This window comes from Marmota monax, unplaced genomic scaffold, assembly GCF_021218885.2.
Source record: "Marmota monax isolate L192 unplaced genomic scaffold, Marmota_monax_Labrador192_F-V1.1 WCK01_AAM20220418_F8-fsc00132, whole genome shotgun sequence".
NCBI lineage: Eukaryota > Metazoa > Chordata > Mammalia > Rodentia > Sciuridae > Marmota > Marmota monax.
The window spans coordinates 4,062,402-4,082,911 of NW_026695199.1; the positions used below are offsets into that span (position 1 = coordinate 4,062,402).

Here is a 20,510-nt window from a genome sequence, read left to right on the forward strand (position 1 = left end):
ACAGAAGATCACTTTGGAAATTTCCAATGGGACTGAAGTGGCACCCCCCTTTCTCCATGTAAAAGCCATCTTCACCATGGCTGATTTTAGGACTGTCAGCAAAAGAGTCTCTGCAAAAGAGTCCAATGTAGATAAACTTCCTATTTTCGTGTCACCCTGTTTACTTGGCCACTGGCAGAGAAGATACCAGCACTCCAGGTGCTGGACACCCCCTTTCTAGTTTTTCACAAACATATCCAGTATAGTACTTTGTAGAACTGTGCAAACAAGGCCTCTGGCCTTGAGCTGGGCTTCACAGAGATGTCTACATTTTTAAGATAAGTTAGAATTGGGCTCCATGGTAACACCTGGCAGGGGGAGGAAAGAAAGGGGAGAAGAAGCTCTCCCCTTCTCAGGTGTTGTCCTTGAAGAGTTAATTTGTCCAAAACAGCGAAAGAAAAAGCTGCTTTTATGTGAACTTCTGCAGACTGTGAACTTCTGAGCCCCTCCCTTACATGCTGGGTATAAAACTCTGAAACTCCCTGAACTCGGGGTTCAGGGGATTAATTGATCACAGCAAAAGCTGTGCCCTCTGAACCTGGCTGCAGCCAAATAAAACTGTTTCCTGCTATCTTCAGTGCCTTCCCTCGTTTGTCCTTACAACAGGACAGGATTTTGAACTTTCTGCTGATGAGTGACACTTCTGTTTCTGAGTATGGTTTAGATATTTAGAAAATGGTATTATGATAATTATCATTAAAATTAAGAAATAATGTAAACAGTTTTTTTTTGCTCTTAAACATTTAGAGCACTTTTATTTATTTTTCTCTATGTTGCAAGGTTTTTAAAATGTATAGTTTGTGAAATAAATTAACTGATTATATAGCTTTGTACCAAAAAAATCTTACCTGCTTATATTTTTATCCTTTTTCTAAATCACAAAGTTTTATATTTTTCCTTTTGTGTGATTTATTAAGATGCTTATATTTTCTCTTTTTATCCAAAATAAAATTCTATGAAGTAGAAAAAATTAATTGCTCAAGCTTAACAAAAAATAGTAAAAAAAAAAAAAAAAAAAAGGAAATGTTCCCCATGGCTTGCAATAGATAGTCCTTCAGGAGACAAATGTGAATGGGATAGTTGTGTAAATAACTAGTGAGAGTTGGTGGGTAGGAATGAATAGTGCTCTGGGCTAAATCAGAAGACCATGAACCATGTTTTCCTGTTTCTGACTGCATGAACATGGCCACATCAGTAAACTTTTTAATTTTCAGCATAGATTTTGAATAATTTTTTATTTGAATAATTTTTTTAGGGAAAATACTTCTAAAACTAAGTGTGACCATTAAATCATATTATGATTTGAGTTTGTTTCCTTATCTCATTTTTTTCTAAAAAATGACAATATGCAAAAGTATCTGTTGATGCAAAAATATTATCCAACACTGGTACAAATTGTTAAACTAATAACCATTATTATTTATCAAGTTTACTATTGTATTTTGAATTTTAAAAATATATTTTTAAGTCTCTAGTATAAAGTTTTTCTTTAGTAAAAATACCTGAGGCAAAACTAACTTTTAAAAAGTATGTGTGCACGACACACCAGAAAATGAGAGGAAATATCAGAAAATTTAGGCAAAATTCTGATATTTTCCTTCTGAGTCCAACATCTAATTAAATGTTGGATAAAGGATTTATTGAATTTATCTTCCTGTCCAAATATTAGTGTCCTAAAGCCATAGATTTGGCCATTAAATTTGATAGTTTGCTTTCCCTTTTGTTAATTAACAGCTGGGGGATTCCAAAGATGGTGAATTACAAGGAGAAAGCATTATCTAACAGCTCCTCAACATCATATAAAAGGGGAAGGCATCTTCTCAGGCAGATGGGTAGCCAGGGGAACACACTGAAACTTAATGTTAAACTGTTAATTTTTTTTTTTTTGAAGACACAGAAAATCAGATACCTGCACTTAAGAAATAGTGCGTACAAGAAGCCTCAGTTTGTGGCGATTGTGAGGGGAAGGAGCATCCTGGCAGAGAAAGGAGAAAACGTAAGTGGCAGATTAAGACATTTTTTAAAAGGAAGAAAAGTTAACTTGAAGAAACCTGTGGATTGGAGAGGAAGTGTTTTTAATGGGCTCAGAGTTGGTGGGTGAATTGGCTTGGTGAAAACAAATCAAATATCCCTTGCAACCCGTGCCACCATAGGATGAGTTTCCTGAGCAGGGAATCACGCTACTGTGGATTCATGTCCCTCAGAGTTTCTCATGGGGTTAGGATTATAAATACATGCATCTTTTAATTTTATCCTCAAAAACTTATTCTTTAGGAAAATTGCTATTTGTGGAAGAGTTATAACCAGAAATTTGAAGAATCATTAACACTAGAAATACTTCAGTATACTAATAGTAACATTAGAGAGTCCCACTAAGGCTAAAAAATTAAATGGAAACAGAATAAAAATTTTTCCATACTACTTGTCATCATATATTCAGAACTTAAAAAATAGTTGCATATATTTCCTTAAAGGGCTCTTTCCTGAATAACCTGGGAATAATTTATTGCTTCCCCTGACCATGCCTGGACACCACAAATGTTCTGTGTCAGAAAGGTGGAAAATAATACATGCACAGGAAAGTAATAAAGCATAAATATACAACTTGATGATTTGTGGTTAGACAAGTACTCATGAAACTTTGTTAGCAAACCAGTAGCATTATGCCTTTTCCTTACTAATTACAAGTCTCCTCCTAGCCCTACTCCCTGAAAGGTAATCATAGTCCTTTTTTGGTGACAACTTCCTTGCTTTTCTTTTTGTTTCTGGCTTGTTTTATCTTTGTGTTTTTAAGGTTCATCAGTTGTTATTTGTAACCGTATGGTTTATTTATTTTTTGTTATATGATATTTGATTGTATGGATATAAAAAATCTACTTACTTATTTCTGTTGGTGAACATTTGGTTGTTGTGAATAATTTCTTTGGTTATTGTGAATAATGCTTCTTTGTCTATTCTTGCCCATGTACATAATTCCTACAGTATTTACTCTGGAATGGAATTGTTAGATCACAGGATCTGCATATGATATCCTTCATTATTAGATGATGACAATTTTTTTTTCAATTTTATGAAGCAATGTACTCTCCTACATTCTTGCTAGTTCTTAATATTTTAGACTGTTAATTTTTATCCTTTCTTCTAAGTACGTGTACTTTATTATATTGATTTAATTTTCATTGCCCTTACTTCTCATGAAGTTTAGCCTCTTGTCATAATAAATTTATTGACTTTCCTTTTTCTCTGATGTGTCCATTCCAAGCTTGACCTATTTTTCTATTGCATTATTGGTCTTTTCCTTATTGATTAGCAGTCATTCTTTATTCATTACAGATACAAGCTCTTTGTTAATTATGTGTATGGTGAAGGAATTAAAAATATGTCACTCTGGCATATTGACTATTTTGAGTTAATGCCACTTGAAAATAAGCAGGTGCTAGATCATTCTTTCCTTGGTGCTGTGTCTCAAAAGCAAGAGATGAGTTCCAATGTGAAGAATATCTGCCTTAAAGCAGAAGGAAAGAAACATTTTTATTATTAAAAACAGAAACCTGAGACACATAATTCTGTACAGGCCTTGTTAAAATAACTCTTCTAGTTTTCCCACATAATTTAGTTACTTTTTCACAATGTATTACCCTTTGTCCATTTTAGTATATGAGTGATCAAAACTAACTACATCTTTGAGTCTTTATTTCTTTATGAAGTTTCCTGTGCTATGTAAAATTTGTTTCAAATAAATCTGTGTACTTTTCTCCTATTGATCTAACATGAGCTTAATTCTCAGGCTCAGATGAAAAAATGCTCTAAAGGGGTTGAAATAAATTTTTTTGTATTCTCCGATATTACAAATATCTTCTCTCACTTTGTTATTTTGCCATTTTATCCTGTGACAGTATCTTTTGAATAACAATTTTCTTATTTTGATAAGTCAAATTTATCAGTTTTTACTTTAAGATTCTTTTTGATAAAAAATGGTGAAATGACACTATTTTTTCATCATCTTCAAGACATCTTTTTCTACCTTAAGGTCACCAAGTTATCATCTTATATATTTTTTTAAACTCCCATTTTCTATTCTAATCATTCTAACTTTACTTTTGTGCCCTATTTCCTTGAAATTTTTCTCATAAATGCTGCAAAATTGTTATTTCCAGACTTAATGCCTCCCTTGAATTACAAATACATATTTACAGTTATTTACCTTTCCTCATAACTTATATGATTCAAATGTAAAGATTCAGAAGGAAATTCTTGATTCCCTGTACTCAAATGTAGCCTTACTCCCAACCTTTCCTATTTTTTCCCTTTACATCAGCTCCTAAATTTAATTAATCAGCAATCTTGTTATTTTTTCTATAAATATTTTCTCAATTCAGCTATTTTTCACAATATTTATTGCTAGCTCCTTAATTCAGTTGACCCCATTCTTTCCCAGGATGACTGCAATAGTTTCTTGATTTGTCTCCCTTGTACTACTCTTGTCCTGTTGTAATTATTTCCTTTTATAGTAGCCAGATTCATCCTTAAAAAATGGAAAATTATATTTAAACTCTTTTATGTATAAACATATATAAATTTAATGTATGTAATAAATTTTAATATAAATTTATACATAAATTTATATTTAAACTCTTCCCCTCACATTTAGAATAAAATAGAAACTTCTTTATGAGGCCCACATTCATATTTCTTCAGCTTCATCTATTACCATTTTCACCCTCCTTAGTTTTGCTCCAGTCACACTGGCTTCTTTGTGTTCCCCAATCCTACCAAAATTGTAGTCACCTTAGATCCTTGACACTTGCTCTTTCTTTTGTCTTCCTCTTTCCTAGAATGCATCTTGACTAGCCTAGAATGGTGCTTGTCACACGGTAAGTATTCAAAAGCTCTTGATAAGTAAACAAACTTAAGGATAGATGAAAAAATACATGAATGGATAGATGGGTGAATTTTGTAGGAAAAAACCTTTCTTAACATATCAACCAATTTTTATCACACCAGTTATTTCAGTCTAATTTATGTGATTGAAGATAGGTTAAGTATATATGCAGCCCTGGAAACTGTTCGTTTTGTTTTTTTAATTAATTCTTCAATTTCACTGTTTCCTTTCCCTCCAAAAATGGATTATTTTCAATTCAAATTCTGATTGATTTAATTTTTTTAGGTGATTCATTTTATGGTTGTACACCAGATTAAATAAATGAGTGAATGAATGTTCTCAATATTCTGAAATTCTTAATTCTTGCAGAAATCTTATGCTCCTTCAAACTTTTTACTTATTATGGGTAACATTTTAGAGTGGGAAGAGACTTTGGAAATGTTCTGATTTTAAATCCAACCCGACTGCCGAAAGCTTACACATTGCTGAAGGTGATCATTCAAATTTTGAATAAAAATATTTCATAATAATGGACCCCTTCTTCAAAAGACAACTACTTGTTATGGAAATGGACTACCAGAAATATAACTATTTTCCCCATAGGAGACTAGTCAGACTGCTTAAAAATGGAAAGGATTGAGTTTTAAGGGTTGGATCATGTACACATGTAAAAACTGTAAAGAAATAAATCTATTTTGAATCTCTAAATCATTTCATATTAAGGAAATTGGAAAAAAGGAAGTGAATAGTGAAAGTCGGAGCCTGTGTAAGAGTTAAAATCATAGTCTGAGAGGTTCTTAGCTCCTTTTTTTTTTTTTTGCTAATAGAGGGTAATTGCCATGGTTGATGGCAAACTGATGCTCTGGAAGATCTGCTTTTGATTTTATTATAAAATAAATATATTTTCTATTAGACTTTTAGGATCTTCCTCCATATTTTGTATCCTGAAATAAATGTAGAACTCTTTATCACTTTTTTCATTATGTTATACATTGCATAATATATTTATCAACATCACTGTTCTCTGAGTGCCTTAAGGGCAAGAAATATGTCTTATTTTTGTTTCCTTGTGGCCTAATAGGGAGCCTAGAACATAGTAGAGCTCAAAACATTTCTTAAATGAATAATGTATACACTGTAATTAAGACCTCCACTTAGAAAATAGTGCAGAGTTTTCTTCAGCTCTTTCATTCTATTATTGCATGCCTTTAAGACACCATGATACTCAGTATTAGTATTGCTTGTTGTTTAATGATAAATGTAAAGTCATTTATTTCCTATGTGAAAATGATGAAATGTTCTCCTGCCTCAACATTCAATTGTTTTCTTTATCCTCTTGAATGTTCAGCAAATATTGTAGGTATTATTTTTTAACTGTAATTTTAATATATTCCTTAAAGTAAAAGCCACTCAACACTAAAACAAAACAAAACAAAACAAAACTTCCATTTAGTACAATACATAGTCAAGCTCTAAGCTTTCTTGGATAGTTCTTTTTTCATTAGTTCTGTTCATTATTTTAACCCCAGTTTAAATATCAAATATTCACTTTATTTGCCATTTTAAAAATTGGTTTATATCTGTATTTTCTGTATGATGAATGGATTGTTCTTGGTATTAGTAAGTCTTTCTCCTAGAAAGTTTTTGTGAGTTTTCAGAAATATTTTTTAAGGGTTGAAAAAAATTTGAGCTACCATTTTTCCACAAATATTCAAAATTGACTTCTTGAAGTCACTTAGGTGTGAGGAAAGTAGAACCTCATCAGTACATTAAAAAAGAAAGAGGCTTTTAAAATAGTGTTTCTCTGGTTTTCAAATATCCCTCATAATTATACATATATGTAAACATATGTACACATATGTACATATACATGTATATATATATATTTGCTAATGACTTTTTAATTATTTTCAATAAATAATTGAATTTGCTCCATTTTTTCTAAGTGAATACTTTTAAATAGCTTTGTATTTGTAGAAGTAAACATGTCTTTGATTATGTGAGGACACGTGCACATACACACACACACACAAACACGCCCATGCACAAAGACACCCTCCCCTTGAAGCTTGCTCTGAATTGCCAGTTTAATGTTGTCCTCACAGGGTGCAGCCAGGGAGTGTCAGGCTTGGCACTTACCTCAGTTACAGAGCTTGATTATAAAGCGGCAGAAAGTGCTAAGCCTTTGTAGTCTGGTTTGCAGTTTTCTCATTGGAGGAACAATTAAATAGTTCTGAATTGTCTTTCAGTAATCATAAATTCCATAAATAATTAGGCAATAAAAGATTGTAAAAGAGTTTATTTGAAATAAAGTATACCAAAGAAAGATTTGTTTGTACATTTCACCAAGAGTTGGTTACATTTCAACTCCTTTTCTTTAAAATAAATTGCTTTAATGTAGGTCTCATCTCAATATTATATCAAGAAATGCAAAAAAGTTTCATTACAATTCCTAGAATTGGTCTGATTCTCAGATATAGGTAGTTAATTCTAGGAGAATGCTCTGACGATTGGATGATCATGCATAAACAAGCTTCAGCTGCACTAGGAGCCTATTAAAAACTCAGTAACATTTATGATTCAGATTATGTAGATTGCTGTGCCATTAAATTTTAATGCATTTTATTTAATTTATACTCTTTGGTCTTGGTGGTGGTGGTGATTTTGTGTGTGTGTGTGTGTGTGTATGTGTGTGTGTGTGTGTGTGTGTGTGTGAGAGAGAGAGAGAGAGAGAGAGGCAGACATGGACAAAGACAGAGACAGAGAGGGAGAAAGACCTTTTCTTTCCAAGATAGTTTCATTGTTACTAAGTTATTTAAACTTTCTCTTTGTAAACCAACTTTCCCCCCATTTTTCTATTTAACTTTCGATTTATTTCTTAAATTTGGCTATTGAGCATCCTTTTGCTCTCAAATATAACTGTCAGTGGTGGGAAGTTGTAGTGGGAAATCTTTCCTGACAATCGAATCTCTAGTTCTTGAAGTTACTATTGCTAAGTTGTTAAAGAAGAATTATGGAGTTGTAAAGGTGCCTGAAATATTGTGTAGGTGCATTTCATCAGTTTCTCTATAGGAAATATAGTTTCCCTTTTAGGTAGAAGATATTTTAATAAAAGTCATTATCAAAACTATTTATAAATCTTTTGGTCATTACAGATTTCCTGTGGCAGCATGATCTTACAGCATAATTAAGATTACTATAGGCCTTCACATTTAAAATTTTAGTGCTCATATCCTATAAAATATTGATAACCATAAATTTTAGATAAATACTATTTTCTTGGCTCACAATGTTCTTTCTATCTTGAATAATATTCTTCCACTTCTTTCTTTGCATTTTTTTTAACATATTTTTCACTTATCAGTTTCAATGAGACTTCCTCAGAGAACACCTTCTGACCCTTCAGACTTTTCCACGTTCCTTTAGTATACAATCTTAGTTACCTATTTTTCTCACTCCTAGCACTTATAACAACTATAATAAAACTGTTAACTTTAATCATTCAGTGTTTCTTTTGTACACAGTCATAGTACTATGCAACATCCATATAGTTTTCTGGGAAAAATATAAAATTCATAGTAATAAAGAAAGATTAAATAGTGTTTGTTAAATCATATTTATGCAACAGGATATTAAAATAGGACACTTGTAGTTTCTTTTTCAGCTGAAAAGTAAAGTTTTAGAATTTTAGACAGGCACACCTGCATTTAGACTTTGCAACAGAGATGCATTTATTGCACTAGACTCCAGTTTGTTCTTTAATCCAGTCACGGTAGGCTGTCACTTGAGTGTAAACTCCTGGTTTGTCTGGCAGACCACACTGATATCCCCAGCTCACTATTCCCACAAGGAACCAAAGCCGCCGTGAGTCTTCTTGTACCAGTGGGCCACCAGAATCCCCCTGTAGGAAACAAAATTATTAATTACTTAAGTAAGAAAAACCCTAAAACTTGAGTTTATTTCTACGGCAGTAGAGGAAGTTATATCTCTTATATAAATAAAGTCTATTTACTTTTGAAATTTCCAAGTCATACAAAAATTACTGAAACCACACTTCAGATAGAGCCCTAATATACAGAATATACAAAGAACTCAAAAAATTAAACAATAAGATAACAAATAACCCTATCAACAAATGGGCCAAGGACCTGAACAGACACTTCTCAGAGGAGGACATACAATCAATCAATAAGTACATGAAAAAATGCTCATCATCTCTAGCAGTCAGAGAAATGCAAATCAAAACCACCCTAAGATACCATCTCACTCCAGTAAGATTGGCAGCCATTATGAAGTCAAACAACAACAAGTGCTGGCGAGGATGTGGGGAAAAGGGTACACTTGTACATTGCTGGTGGGACTGCAAATTGGTTTGGCCAATATGGAAAGCAGTATGGAGATTCCTGGGAAAGCTGGGAATGGAACCACCATTTGACCCAGCTATCGCCCTTCTCAGTCTATTCCCTGAGGACCTTAAAAGAGCATACTATAAGGATACTGCCACATCAATGATCATAGCAGCACAATTCACAATAGCTAGACTCTGGAATCAACCTAGATGCCCTTCAATAGATGAATGGATAAAAAAATGTGGCATTTATACACAATGGAGTATTACGCAGCACTAAAAATCGACAAAATCATGGAATTTGCAGGGAAATGGACGGCATTAGAGCAGATTATGCTAAGTGAAGCTAGCAAATCCTTAAAAAACAAATGCCAAATGTCTTCTTTGATATAAAGAGAGCAACTAAGAACAGAACAGGGATGAAGAGCATGAGGAAAAGATTAACATTAAACAGAGACGAGTTGGGGGAGAGAAAGGGAGAGAGAAGGGAAACTGTATGGAAATGGAAGGAGATCCTCATTGTTACACAAAATTACATATAAGAGTTTGTAAGGGGAAAGGGGGAAAAAACAAGGGAGAGAATTGAATAACAGCAGATGGGGTAGAGAGGGAAGATGAGAGGGAAGGGGAGGGGGATAGTAGGGGATAGGAAAGGTAGCAGAATACAACAGTCACTAATATGGCATTATGTAAAAATGTGGATGTGTAACCGATGTGATTCTGCAACTTGTATTTAGGGTAAAAATGGGAGTTCATAACCCACTTGAATCAAATGCATGAAAGATGATATGTTATGGGCTTTGTAATGTTTTGAACAACCAATAAAAAAAATTACTGAAATCCTTTAAGTATATAAATTATCCCTTTAACAAGTCTGAAAAGAACATGATAAGCACATTTTCCAGACCTCCCTCAGGTAGTGCTTGGTTGTTTCCTACTCACGTCAGGCTAACATCCTCCAGTAATACTACTCTGACTTGCTCCTTTCCTCCTGACTCTCCCCACTTTCAGCTTTGAGCATAATTAGTTTCTCACTGTGTGTATATCTTGTCACTGTTTCTGCATTATTTTAGAAAAGCTCATTTGTGTGTCTGTTTGAATTTATTCCCACTGGTCAGCTCCCTTGTAGTAGTTGTACCTCTCTGTAACACTCATTGCATTTATGATACTTAGCAGTGTCTATTTTCCCAGCTCTAATGTGTTTTCCACACATTAGAGAGCAAACCTATTCTGGATACTGATGCAACCTAAGGTTACAGCCCATAAAATTCTAAGGCAATATTTGTTAAATTAATGAGTTTGTAGAAGTCTCATTTATTTAACTATCCATAGCACTCTGTATGATGTGATGCATAGTATATTATCATATTCTTTTGGTGAATAATTGAAAAGAAATTTGCATGGCAATAGATAAACACTCCTTAAGAGATATTTACTAGTCAATTATAATAACCAATCAACTAGCAAATATTTATGCAATAATCTGGTTTGGGAGAAAAAATTATCACATCTTACATGCAGGATTAATTCTGTAGGCTCTGGAGCTAGGTAACCTGTGTTTGAATTGTCTACTTACCAGCTATGTGAACTTTAGTAATTATTTAACAATACTCTGTACATCAATTTTCTTATCAGTAAATAATTTTGCATTTAAAACATAAAGCATTTCAAGTATAGCCTGACATGTAGTCAGTACTAATAAAAATCAGTCATTATTACCAAGTATGCATCTAGAAAAATTAGCTATTCATTTGACTGCTCTGAGTAGTTGGCTCTTCCATACCTGTTGAATTACTGGTCTGGATGGGTAGAAGGGTCAGTGTGTGAATCACCAACTTGTGTGGCAAATACTGCATGGTGCTGGCTAGTACCTCCCTCTTTTGGATGATGTATGCATGCTCTGGTTAACCAATTCCCAGTATTTCCTGTTACTGCATTTTTGCAGCTGTCTGTCCTTCCTTCCTACCATTCTTTCTATTAGTTCATATTACACAAAATAGAGGTTTTCATTTTTGCATATTCATATAAAATGATAAAGTTTTCTGTATATTGCCTTATCAAGAGTGGACAAGCACACTATTTGCGGATGACATGATCCTATACCTAGCAGACCCAAAAGGTTCTACCAAGAAACTTCTAGAGCTAGTAAATGAATTCAGAAAAGTGGCAGGATATAAAATCAACATGCATAAATCAAAGGCATTCTTGTGTATCAGTGACAAATCCTCTGAAATGGTAATGAGAACAACCACCCCATTGACAATATCCTCAAAAAAAAATAAAATACTTGGGAATCAACCTAACAAAAGAGGTGAAAAAAACGATACAACGAAAACTACAGAACCCTAAAGAGAGAAATAGAAGACGACCTTAGAAGGTGGAAAGATATACCTTTTTCATGGATAGGCAGAACTAATATCATTAAAATGGCGATATTACCAAAAGTACTCTATAGGTTTAATGCAATGCCAATCAAAATCCCAACGGCATTCCTCGCAGAAACAGAAAAAGCAATCATGAAATTCATCTGGAAAAATAAAAGACCCAGAATAGCAAAAGCAATTCTAAACAGGAAGAGTGAAACTGGCAGTATAGCGATACCAGATTTTAAACTATACTACAGAGCAATAGTAACAAAAACAGCATGGTACTGGTACCAAAACAGGCGGGTGGACCAATGGTACAGAATAGAGGACACAGAGAACAATTCACAAAATTACAACTACCTTATATTAGACACAGGTGCCAAAAGCATGCAATGGAGAAAAGATAGCATCTTCAACAAATGGTGCTGGGAGAACTGGAAATCCATATGCAACAAAATGAAGTTGAATCCCTTTCTCTCACCTTGCACACAAGTTAACTCAAAATGGATCAAGGAGCTAGGAATCAAACCAGAAACTTTGCGTCTAATAGAAGAAAAAGTTGGCCCTAATCTCCATCTCGTGGGGTCATGCTCCAAATTCCTTAATAGGACACCTATAGCACGAGAGTTAAAATCAAGAATCAATAATTGGGACATATTCAAACTAAAAAGTTCTTTTCTCAACAAGAGAAACAATAAGAGAGGTAAATAGGGAGCCTACTTCCTGGGAACAAATATTTACCCCTCACACTTCAGATAGAGCTCTAATATCCAGAGTATACAAAGAACTCAAAAAATTAAACAACAAGAAAACAAATAACCCAATCAACAAATGGGCCAAGGATCTGAACAGACACTTCTCAGAGGAAGATATACAATCAATCAACAAATACATGAAAAAATGCTCACCATCTCTAGCAATCAGAGAAATGCAAATTAAAACCACTCTAAGATACCATCTCACTCCAGTAAGAATGGCAGCCATTATGAAGTCAAACAATAACAAGTGCTGGCAAGGATGTGGGGAAAAGGGTACACTTGTACATTGCTGGTGGGACTGCAAATTGGTTCAGCCAATTTGGAAAGCGGTATGGAGATTCCTTGGAAAGCTGGGAATGGAACCATCATTTGACCCAGCTATTCCCCTTCTCAGACTATACCCAAAAGACCTAAAAAGAGCATACAACAGGGACACAGCTACATCAATGTTCATAGCAGCACAATTCACAGTAGCTAGACTGTGGAACCAACACAGATGCCCTTCAATAGATGAATGGAGAAAAAAAATGTGGCATTTATACACAATGGAGTATCACGCAGCAGTAAAAAATGACAAAATCATGGAATTTGCAGGGAAATGGATGGCATTAGAGCAGATTTTGCTAAGTGAAGCTAGCCAATCCCTAAAAATCAAATGCAGAATGTCTTCTTTGATATAAGGGGGGCGACTGAAAACAGAGCAGGGAGGAAGAGCATGAGAAGAAAATTACCATTAAATAGGGATGAGAGGTGCGTGGGAATGGGAGAGAGAAAGGGAATTGCATGGAAGATGGTAGGAGACTCTCATGGTTATGCAAAATTACATATAAGATGGTGTGAGGGGGAAGATAAAAGAGAGAGAAATGTGTCACAGTAGATTGGGTAGAAAGAGATGATGGGAGGGGAGGGGAGGGGAGGGGGGATAAGAAGGGCAGCACAATACAATAGACACTAGTATGGCCCTATGTATAAATGTGGCTGTATAACCAATGTGACCTGCAATCTGTACACATGGAAAAATAAGATTATGTACCCCATTTGAATCAAATGTATGATATGTCAAATCATTGTAATGTTTTGAGCAACTAATAATAATAATAAAAAGAGTGGACAAGCAGGGTCTGGGGTTGTGGCTCAGCAGTAGAGCGCTCTCCTAGTATGTGTGAGGCCCTGGGTTTGATCCTCAGCACCACATAAAAATAAATAAATAAAATGAAGGTATTGGCAACTACAACTAAAAAAATAAATAAATATATTTAAAAGAATAGTGGACAAGCAAATGCCAAACTAAAAGGGACATGCAATTCTTCTTATAGGTAGCCAGTTTCACTGTTCATAGATATTTTAGCTTGTGTCCTTTCTTCTAGACTGAGTGCAGGGAAGCATTACTAGCACAGTGAATGGTGCATGGAAAGTAATACATTCAGTGTCTTTGAATTAAAGATTGCATGAATTAATTAAATAATGAAAGAAACAAAAAGGATCTCATAAACTCCTATGTAAAGTGCTATGATTTTTTTGAGGCAGACTCTATGCATTATAGTATTTCAGCTGAAAATTAGTGAGGCCTGGAGTATAACACATGGGGGAATTTTCATAACAAGTTATGACTTGAACTGGGCTCAAAGAAAGAGCAGAATTTATGTACACAGAATAAAAGTGGCAGCAACTAAAACAAGGCAGGGATGCCCTCTTTCACCACTTCTATTTAACATAGTCCTTGAAACACTGGCCAGAGTAATTAGACAGACCGAAGAAATTAAAGGGATACATATAGGAAAAGAAGAACTTAAAATAGCCCTATCTGCTGATGATATGATTCTATACCTAGAAGACCTAAAAAGCTCCACCAGAAAACTTCTAGAACTAGTAAATGAATTCAGCAAAGTAGCAGGTTATAAAATCAACACCAATAAATCAAAGGCATTTCTGTATATGAGTGACAAATCCTCTGAGAGGGAAATGAGGAAAACTATCCCATTTACAATAGCTTCAGAAAATAAAATAAAATACTTGGGAATCAACTTAACAAAAGAGGTGAAAGATCTATACAATGAAAACTACAGAACCCTAAAGAAAGAAATCAAATAAGACCTTAGAAGATGGAAAGATCTGCCTTGCTCTTGGATAGGCAGAATTAATATTATCAAAATGACCATACTTCCAAAAGCACTATACAGATTTAATGCAATTCCAAACAAAATCCCAATGGCATTCCTCATAGAAATAGAAAAAGTAATCATGAAATTCATCTGGAAAAATAAAAGACTTAGAATAGCTAAAGCAATCCTTAGCAGGAAGAGTGAATCAGGTGACATCACTATACCAGACCTTAAACTATACTTCAGAGGAATAGTAACAAAAAACATGATATTGGCACCAAAACAGACTGATAGACCAATGGTACAGAATAGAGGACACAGAGACTAATCCACAAAATTACAATTTTCTTATATTAGAAAAAGGTGCCAAAAACATGCACTGGAGAAAAGATAGCATCTTCAACAAATGGTACTGGGAAAACTGGAAATCCATATACAACAAAATGAAATTAAACCCCTATCTCTCACCATGCACAAAACTCAACTCAAAGTGGATCAAAGACCTAGGAATTCAACCAGTGATTCTCCTTCTAATAGAAGAAAAAGTAGGCCCTAATCTTCATCATGTGGGATTAGGCCCCAACTTCCTTAATAAGACTCCTGTGGTGCAAGAATTAAAACCAAGAATCAATAAATGGGATAGACTCAAATTAAAATGTTTCTTCTCAGCAAAAGGAATAATCTGTGAAGTGAATAGAGAGACTACATCTTGGGATCAAATTTTTACTCCTCACACATCAGATAGAGCACTAATCTCTAGGGTATATAAAGAACTCAAAAAGCTAAACACCAAAAACCCCCAAATAACCCAATCAATAAATGGGCCAAGGACATGAACAGACACTTCTCAGAAGAGGATATTTAATCAATGAACAAATATATGAAAAAATGTTCATCATCTCTAGCAATTAGAGAAATGCAAATCAAAACCACTCTAAGATACCATCTCACTCCAGTTAGAATGGCAGCCATTTTGAAGACAAACAACAATAAGTTTTGGTGGGAAGTTGGGGGAAAAGGCACACTCATACATTGCTGGTGGGACTGCAAATTGGTGCAGCCAATATGGAAAGTAGTATGGAGATTCCTTGGAAAACTTAGAATGGAACCACCATTTGACCCAGCTATCCCTCTCCTTTGTCTATACCCCAAAGACTTAAAATCAGCATACTACAGGGACACAGCCACGTCAATGTTTATAGCAGCACAATTCACAATAGCTAAACTGTGGAACTAACCTAGATGCCCTTCAGTAGATGAATGGATAAAAAAAAATGTGGCATATATACACAACGGAATTTTACTCAGCAATAAAAGAGAATAAAATCATGGCATTTGCAAGTAAATGGATGCAGTTGCAGAAGATAATGCTAAGTGAAGTTAGCCAATCCCCAAAAAACAAATGGCGAATGTTTTCTCTGATATAAGGTGACTGATCATAGTGGGGTAGGGAGAGAGGGAGCATGGGAGGAATAGACGAACTCTAGATAGGGTAGAGAGGTGTGAGGGTTAGGGAGGGGGCAGGGGGTTAGCAATGATGGTGGAATGTGATAGACATTATTATCCAAAGTACATGTATAAAGACATGAATTAGTGTGAACATACTTTATATACAGAGATATGAAAAATTGTGATCTATATGTGTAATAGAATTGTGATGCACTCTACTGTCATGTATTTAAAAAATAAAAACAATTAAAAAAGGTGGGGGTGGGCAGCAAGACTAAATGAAGCCTGAGTAATACTCTTTTCAATCTCACATATGTCCCTAAGTGAGTTTGAAACAATGCTTCTGGGATTGTCAGTGGGGAGGTATGTTATTTGGAAAGCTATCATGAAACTTGAGAAATTTTTGTTATAGGGCTAGCAGTAAAGAGAAAGAGGAAGTTGATCAAGAAATGTTCCCTACAACAGAGACATCTCCACTTAAAGGTAATAAAGGACTGTGTGGGTAATTACTGACATCTTGAAAACTGAGAAATCTTGTCCATCTGCACCAACTTGTAGTTGATCAAAACGTTTCATTTTGAGAAAAGTATTTATGGATTGGGGTCTTTCCATAAACTTAAGTACTATTTCTTATTTACTTTTTTTAAGACTGTGAATGCTAGAAAGTGATAAATATGAAACATTTTATGTAAAGGTTAAAACTTATCTTTGTCTATGTGGCTCATCCTGGAAAACAACAGCAGATTCTTCAATAAAATAGAATATTTTAAAGAATATTTATTTTCCAACACTAATTATTTCTGTGACTACATGGAATTGAATTTCAGACAGAGGAATAAAATGTATTATAAGATATAATCACATAAATTAAGTTTAATTAATTTTATTAAAATTTTATTCTAATTATTTTAAGATGAGAATTTAACATTTATTGTTTGCTTTTACATATTTGGGTAAAAAATTACAGTCTAGATCCAAATAGTTAGTTCTTTTATACTTGTGCCACCACACAATTGTGAGAATTCTTGTGACTCAAATGATTAGAATTTTGTATAATTTTTTAGCTTCAAGCATTATTCATATTTTAAATTTTAATTTGTTCTCTATGGACCTTTAAATTGACAATAATTATATTCACTTATGGGGTAGAAAATTATGCTATGACTTATGAATATAATGTGAAATAATTATATCAAGCTTTGGTATCATCTTAATTACCTCAAATACCTAACATTTTTATTTGGTGAGAACATCTGGAATTACCCTCTTAGCAAGTTTGAAGAGTATAATCCTCTGTTATTAACTGTATTCACCATACTGTGTAATAGTGTTGGCTTTTTTTTTTTTAGTACGGAAATTTAACCCAGGAGCACTTTACTACTGAGCTACATACCCAGCTCTTTTTGTTTTTTATTTTGAGACGGGGTTTCAGTAAGTTGCTTAGGGCCTTGCAAATTGCTGAGGCTTGCCTTGATCTCTCAGTCCTCCTGTCTCAGCCTCCCTGTGAACAATAGTGTTTTACTTAACTTTTCATAGTAGTTAAAAATTAAAAGTTAATATTTTATGATAAATAAACTTCATAAGATAATTTTATCCCTAAAATTAAATAAATTTTTAGACAGGGATGTATATTACAACTGTTACCTTTATGCCCATAGCAGAATGGCATGCTAGTGAATACTTATAAGCTTTTTTGATGATGGTTGATAAGATTGTCTTGAACATACCTGGCATGCATCCACTCCACCTGCAGGTACTCCAGCACACAGCATTCCAGATAAGACAGCACCATTGTAATTAGTTGATGCATTACATACATTGCTATTTATTATTGTGACTTGTCCTTGTCGTAGATCTGTGACTGTGCTGCCTATTTAGTAGAAAAGAAGAAATAAAATGACTCATTGGTTATATAAATTAATAACTCTTATTACTAATTAATAAATAAAGTGTAAAAAATTAATAACTCTTATTACTAAGAGTCATTACTCTTCTCTTATTATTAAGAGAAAGAACAAATGCACTCCAAACATTATTCCCTGTTTAGCAAGAAAGGCATCTAAGCTCATATATAGGAGTTTCTTTCCAGCAAAGGTTTTCATAGGGAAGGATAACCCCTTTAGCCAGATAAATTTTTCTTTTCTTTTCTTTTTTTTTTGCATTAGTTTTGTGATTGAGTGTCCATTAGTCATTTAGAAAACAAATAAATTTACTATCTTAAAATTGATTGCACTTAAATTATCCACTGATGGACTTTGGAAAATTACATGAAAAGTGAGTAACCTCTAATCTAACATCAAAAGAGAAATCAGTGTGGTCTTAAGCCTAAAGAAGTAATCCATTATATACCGATGCTCCCTCAGAATAGCTTAGTTATAGTTTTCCATTACTGGACAAATTTTACCTGTTAGTCCAAATTACTTTGTGCTAAAAGAACACATTGAAATATTTTCTGGGATGACTGACTTTTTATTATATCTTGGCGATACAATCTGCAACTGGGTAAAAGCCCAGGGAAAAACTGTTGATGCTACCCTTCCATTCCCTGGCTGATAACTCTTATTTTTATCGTATGTTCTATTTTCTCTTTAACTCTGTCCTCGTTTTAATTTATACCTTATTTATTTGACAATCACGTATGAGCAATATTTATGCATACATGGAGTTTCTTACAATGTAGCATAATTCATATCATCCCAGAATACCTTAAAGGGCAGTTGATATTTTAAGGGTTATTAAAGTCTTTAGACAATATCTATTCCAGTCCTTTTATTTTGTTATAGAAAAGCCATTGGAGTTCCACAGAATCTCTGGATTGTTTAAGAACTAATGTTTCTTTATCACTTTCTTTTACATTTCCTTACCGCTATGTTTGGGTATAGCTTTTCTATGCTTTACTGAGGAAACTAAGCTAGCCAGAGTTTAAGATGAGTAGAATACACAATGGTTCTGTTGGGAGAATCTGTACTCAACATTCCCCTAACTTTAAAAAGTTACATAATAGCAAATGACAAGAGATTTTGTTGTTCAATTGTATTATTTTTCCTGAAACACTTACCACCATAAGTTATCGATCCCCATCCTGTTACATAGGCAGTAGAACCAGGTATAATGTTATGGGTAGCCTCTGGGAGACAAACTCTATGTATATTTCTGGTAAAGGTGATAGCTCTTTCAAGTTGCACTGCTGCAATATCATTTTCATGAGTTGCAGTTTTATAGTTATTATGGAGTAAAATAGTTCTTACTCTTACTTTCAGTATAGGAGATGTTGTAGAAATACCAAAGGTAGCAGTCCATTGTTGAGGATTAGAGTAGCTGAAAAATTTGGAAACCATGCTATTTGAATAAGGAAATTGTGAGTACTTCAAATATTTAGATTTTGAATTTGCCAACAGCCACCATCTAGGAACTATTTGATCAATGTCTCTTTGCTATATATTCTTGCATATAAGCTAGTAAATGCTTTTAACTGGCAGAACAAATGGATATTTGCCTAAAGAAACAAAGAAAGCCTTTAGAAAACATGTCTTGGAGTGATGAATACCGGTTGTTCTTCTATTCCAATTAGCATATTCTAATACTTTAATGATATCTAGCATAACACAAATCTCTTTGATCTTTCCCTTTTCTGTACCCTTTAATTCAAGCAACTAAGAAATCTGAAGTAATAGCTATTATAGCTTTAACTCATTCCTTTCAATCTTTATTTTCTTCTTTTATTTTGCTTTGAGAAAGACACTCAGTTTAAATAGCAGTGATGATAAGGGACATCCTTGTTTTGTTAATAGATGAATGACCTTTCTGTACTAAGTTTGCTGATTGTTATAATTGTGTGTGTATATACATACATTTGTGTATATAGATATATGTGTGTATATCTACATATATATTGAGAAAGAGGGGAGGAGAAAGAGGACTAACATAAAAAATATAGAAAATTATCATTTTGATACAGGAATAAGACTTTTTAGGTAAACCCTCAAAACACATTCCATAGGTAAAAAATGAGTGAATTTTATTAAATCAGAATTAAGCAAACCACAAACAAGCTTAAAGTATGTATACGAAATCCTTAAAAAATATTGGCAATATTTAATATCTAAATCTTTATAGAATATACAAAAAAGTCTGTAAACCAACGATAAATTGATAGGAAAACTATTATAAAATTTGCAAAGTATTAATTGGTAATTTATGTAAAGGGAAGCCCAAATGGCTTCTAGGTATATGAAAAAATATTCAAATTTATTAGTAATGAAGAAATAGTAATTAAAAATGAATATCTAATATATGTTGATAAGGGTGACAAGAAACAAGAAAATAATTCTGATGTTAGTAAGGAGGGAAATTAGAACTCTTTTTGAATTATCAGTGAAGATGTAAATGTTTGGAAAGCATTCTGGTATATTTGTCAGACTCTTATGTACTTCTGGGTACATATCTCAGAGAAATCTGTAAAGGTTTATAGAATGACCCCATATGAGTGTTTTGTGTATGTTGTACATGCTCTTTGTGATAGTAGGAAGTTGAAGCAACCTAGTTGGGTGAAGGAAATATGATGTT

At 33.7% G+C, this 20,510-nt stretch overlaps 1 protein-coding gene across 1 annotated transcript in view; it reads right to left on the reverse strand.

Annotated features, from left to right (window-relative positions):
• Positions 1-8,660: 8,660 nt before the first annotated feature.
• The window catches only part of LOC124082245 (transmembrane protease serine 11D-like), a gene marked incomplete at its 5' end in the record, with an annotated part of 36,678 nt that continues 24,828 nt past the window's right edge, over positions 8,661-20,510 (reverse strand). Inside the window, 3 exons of the mRNA XM_046428719.1 lie at positions 8,661-8,822; positions 17,672-17,810; positions 18,999-19,262. Of these exons, the coding sequence (XP_046284675.1) occupies positions 8,661-8,822; positions 17,672-17,810; positions 18,999-19,262 (565 nt within the window). The remainder of the gene's footprint in view (positions 8,823-17,671; positions 17,811-18,998; positions 19,263-20,510) is intronic.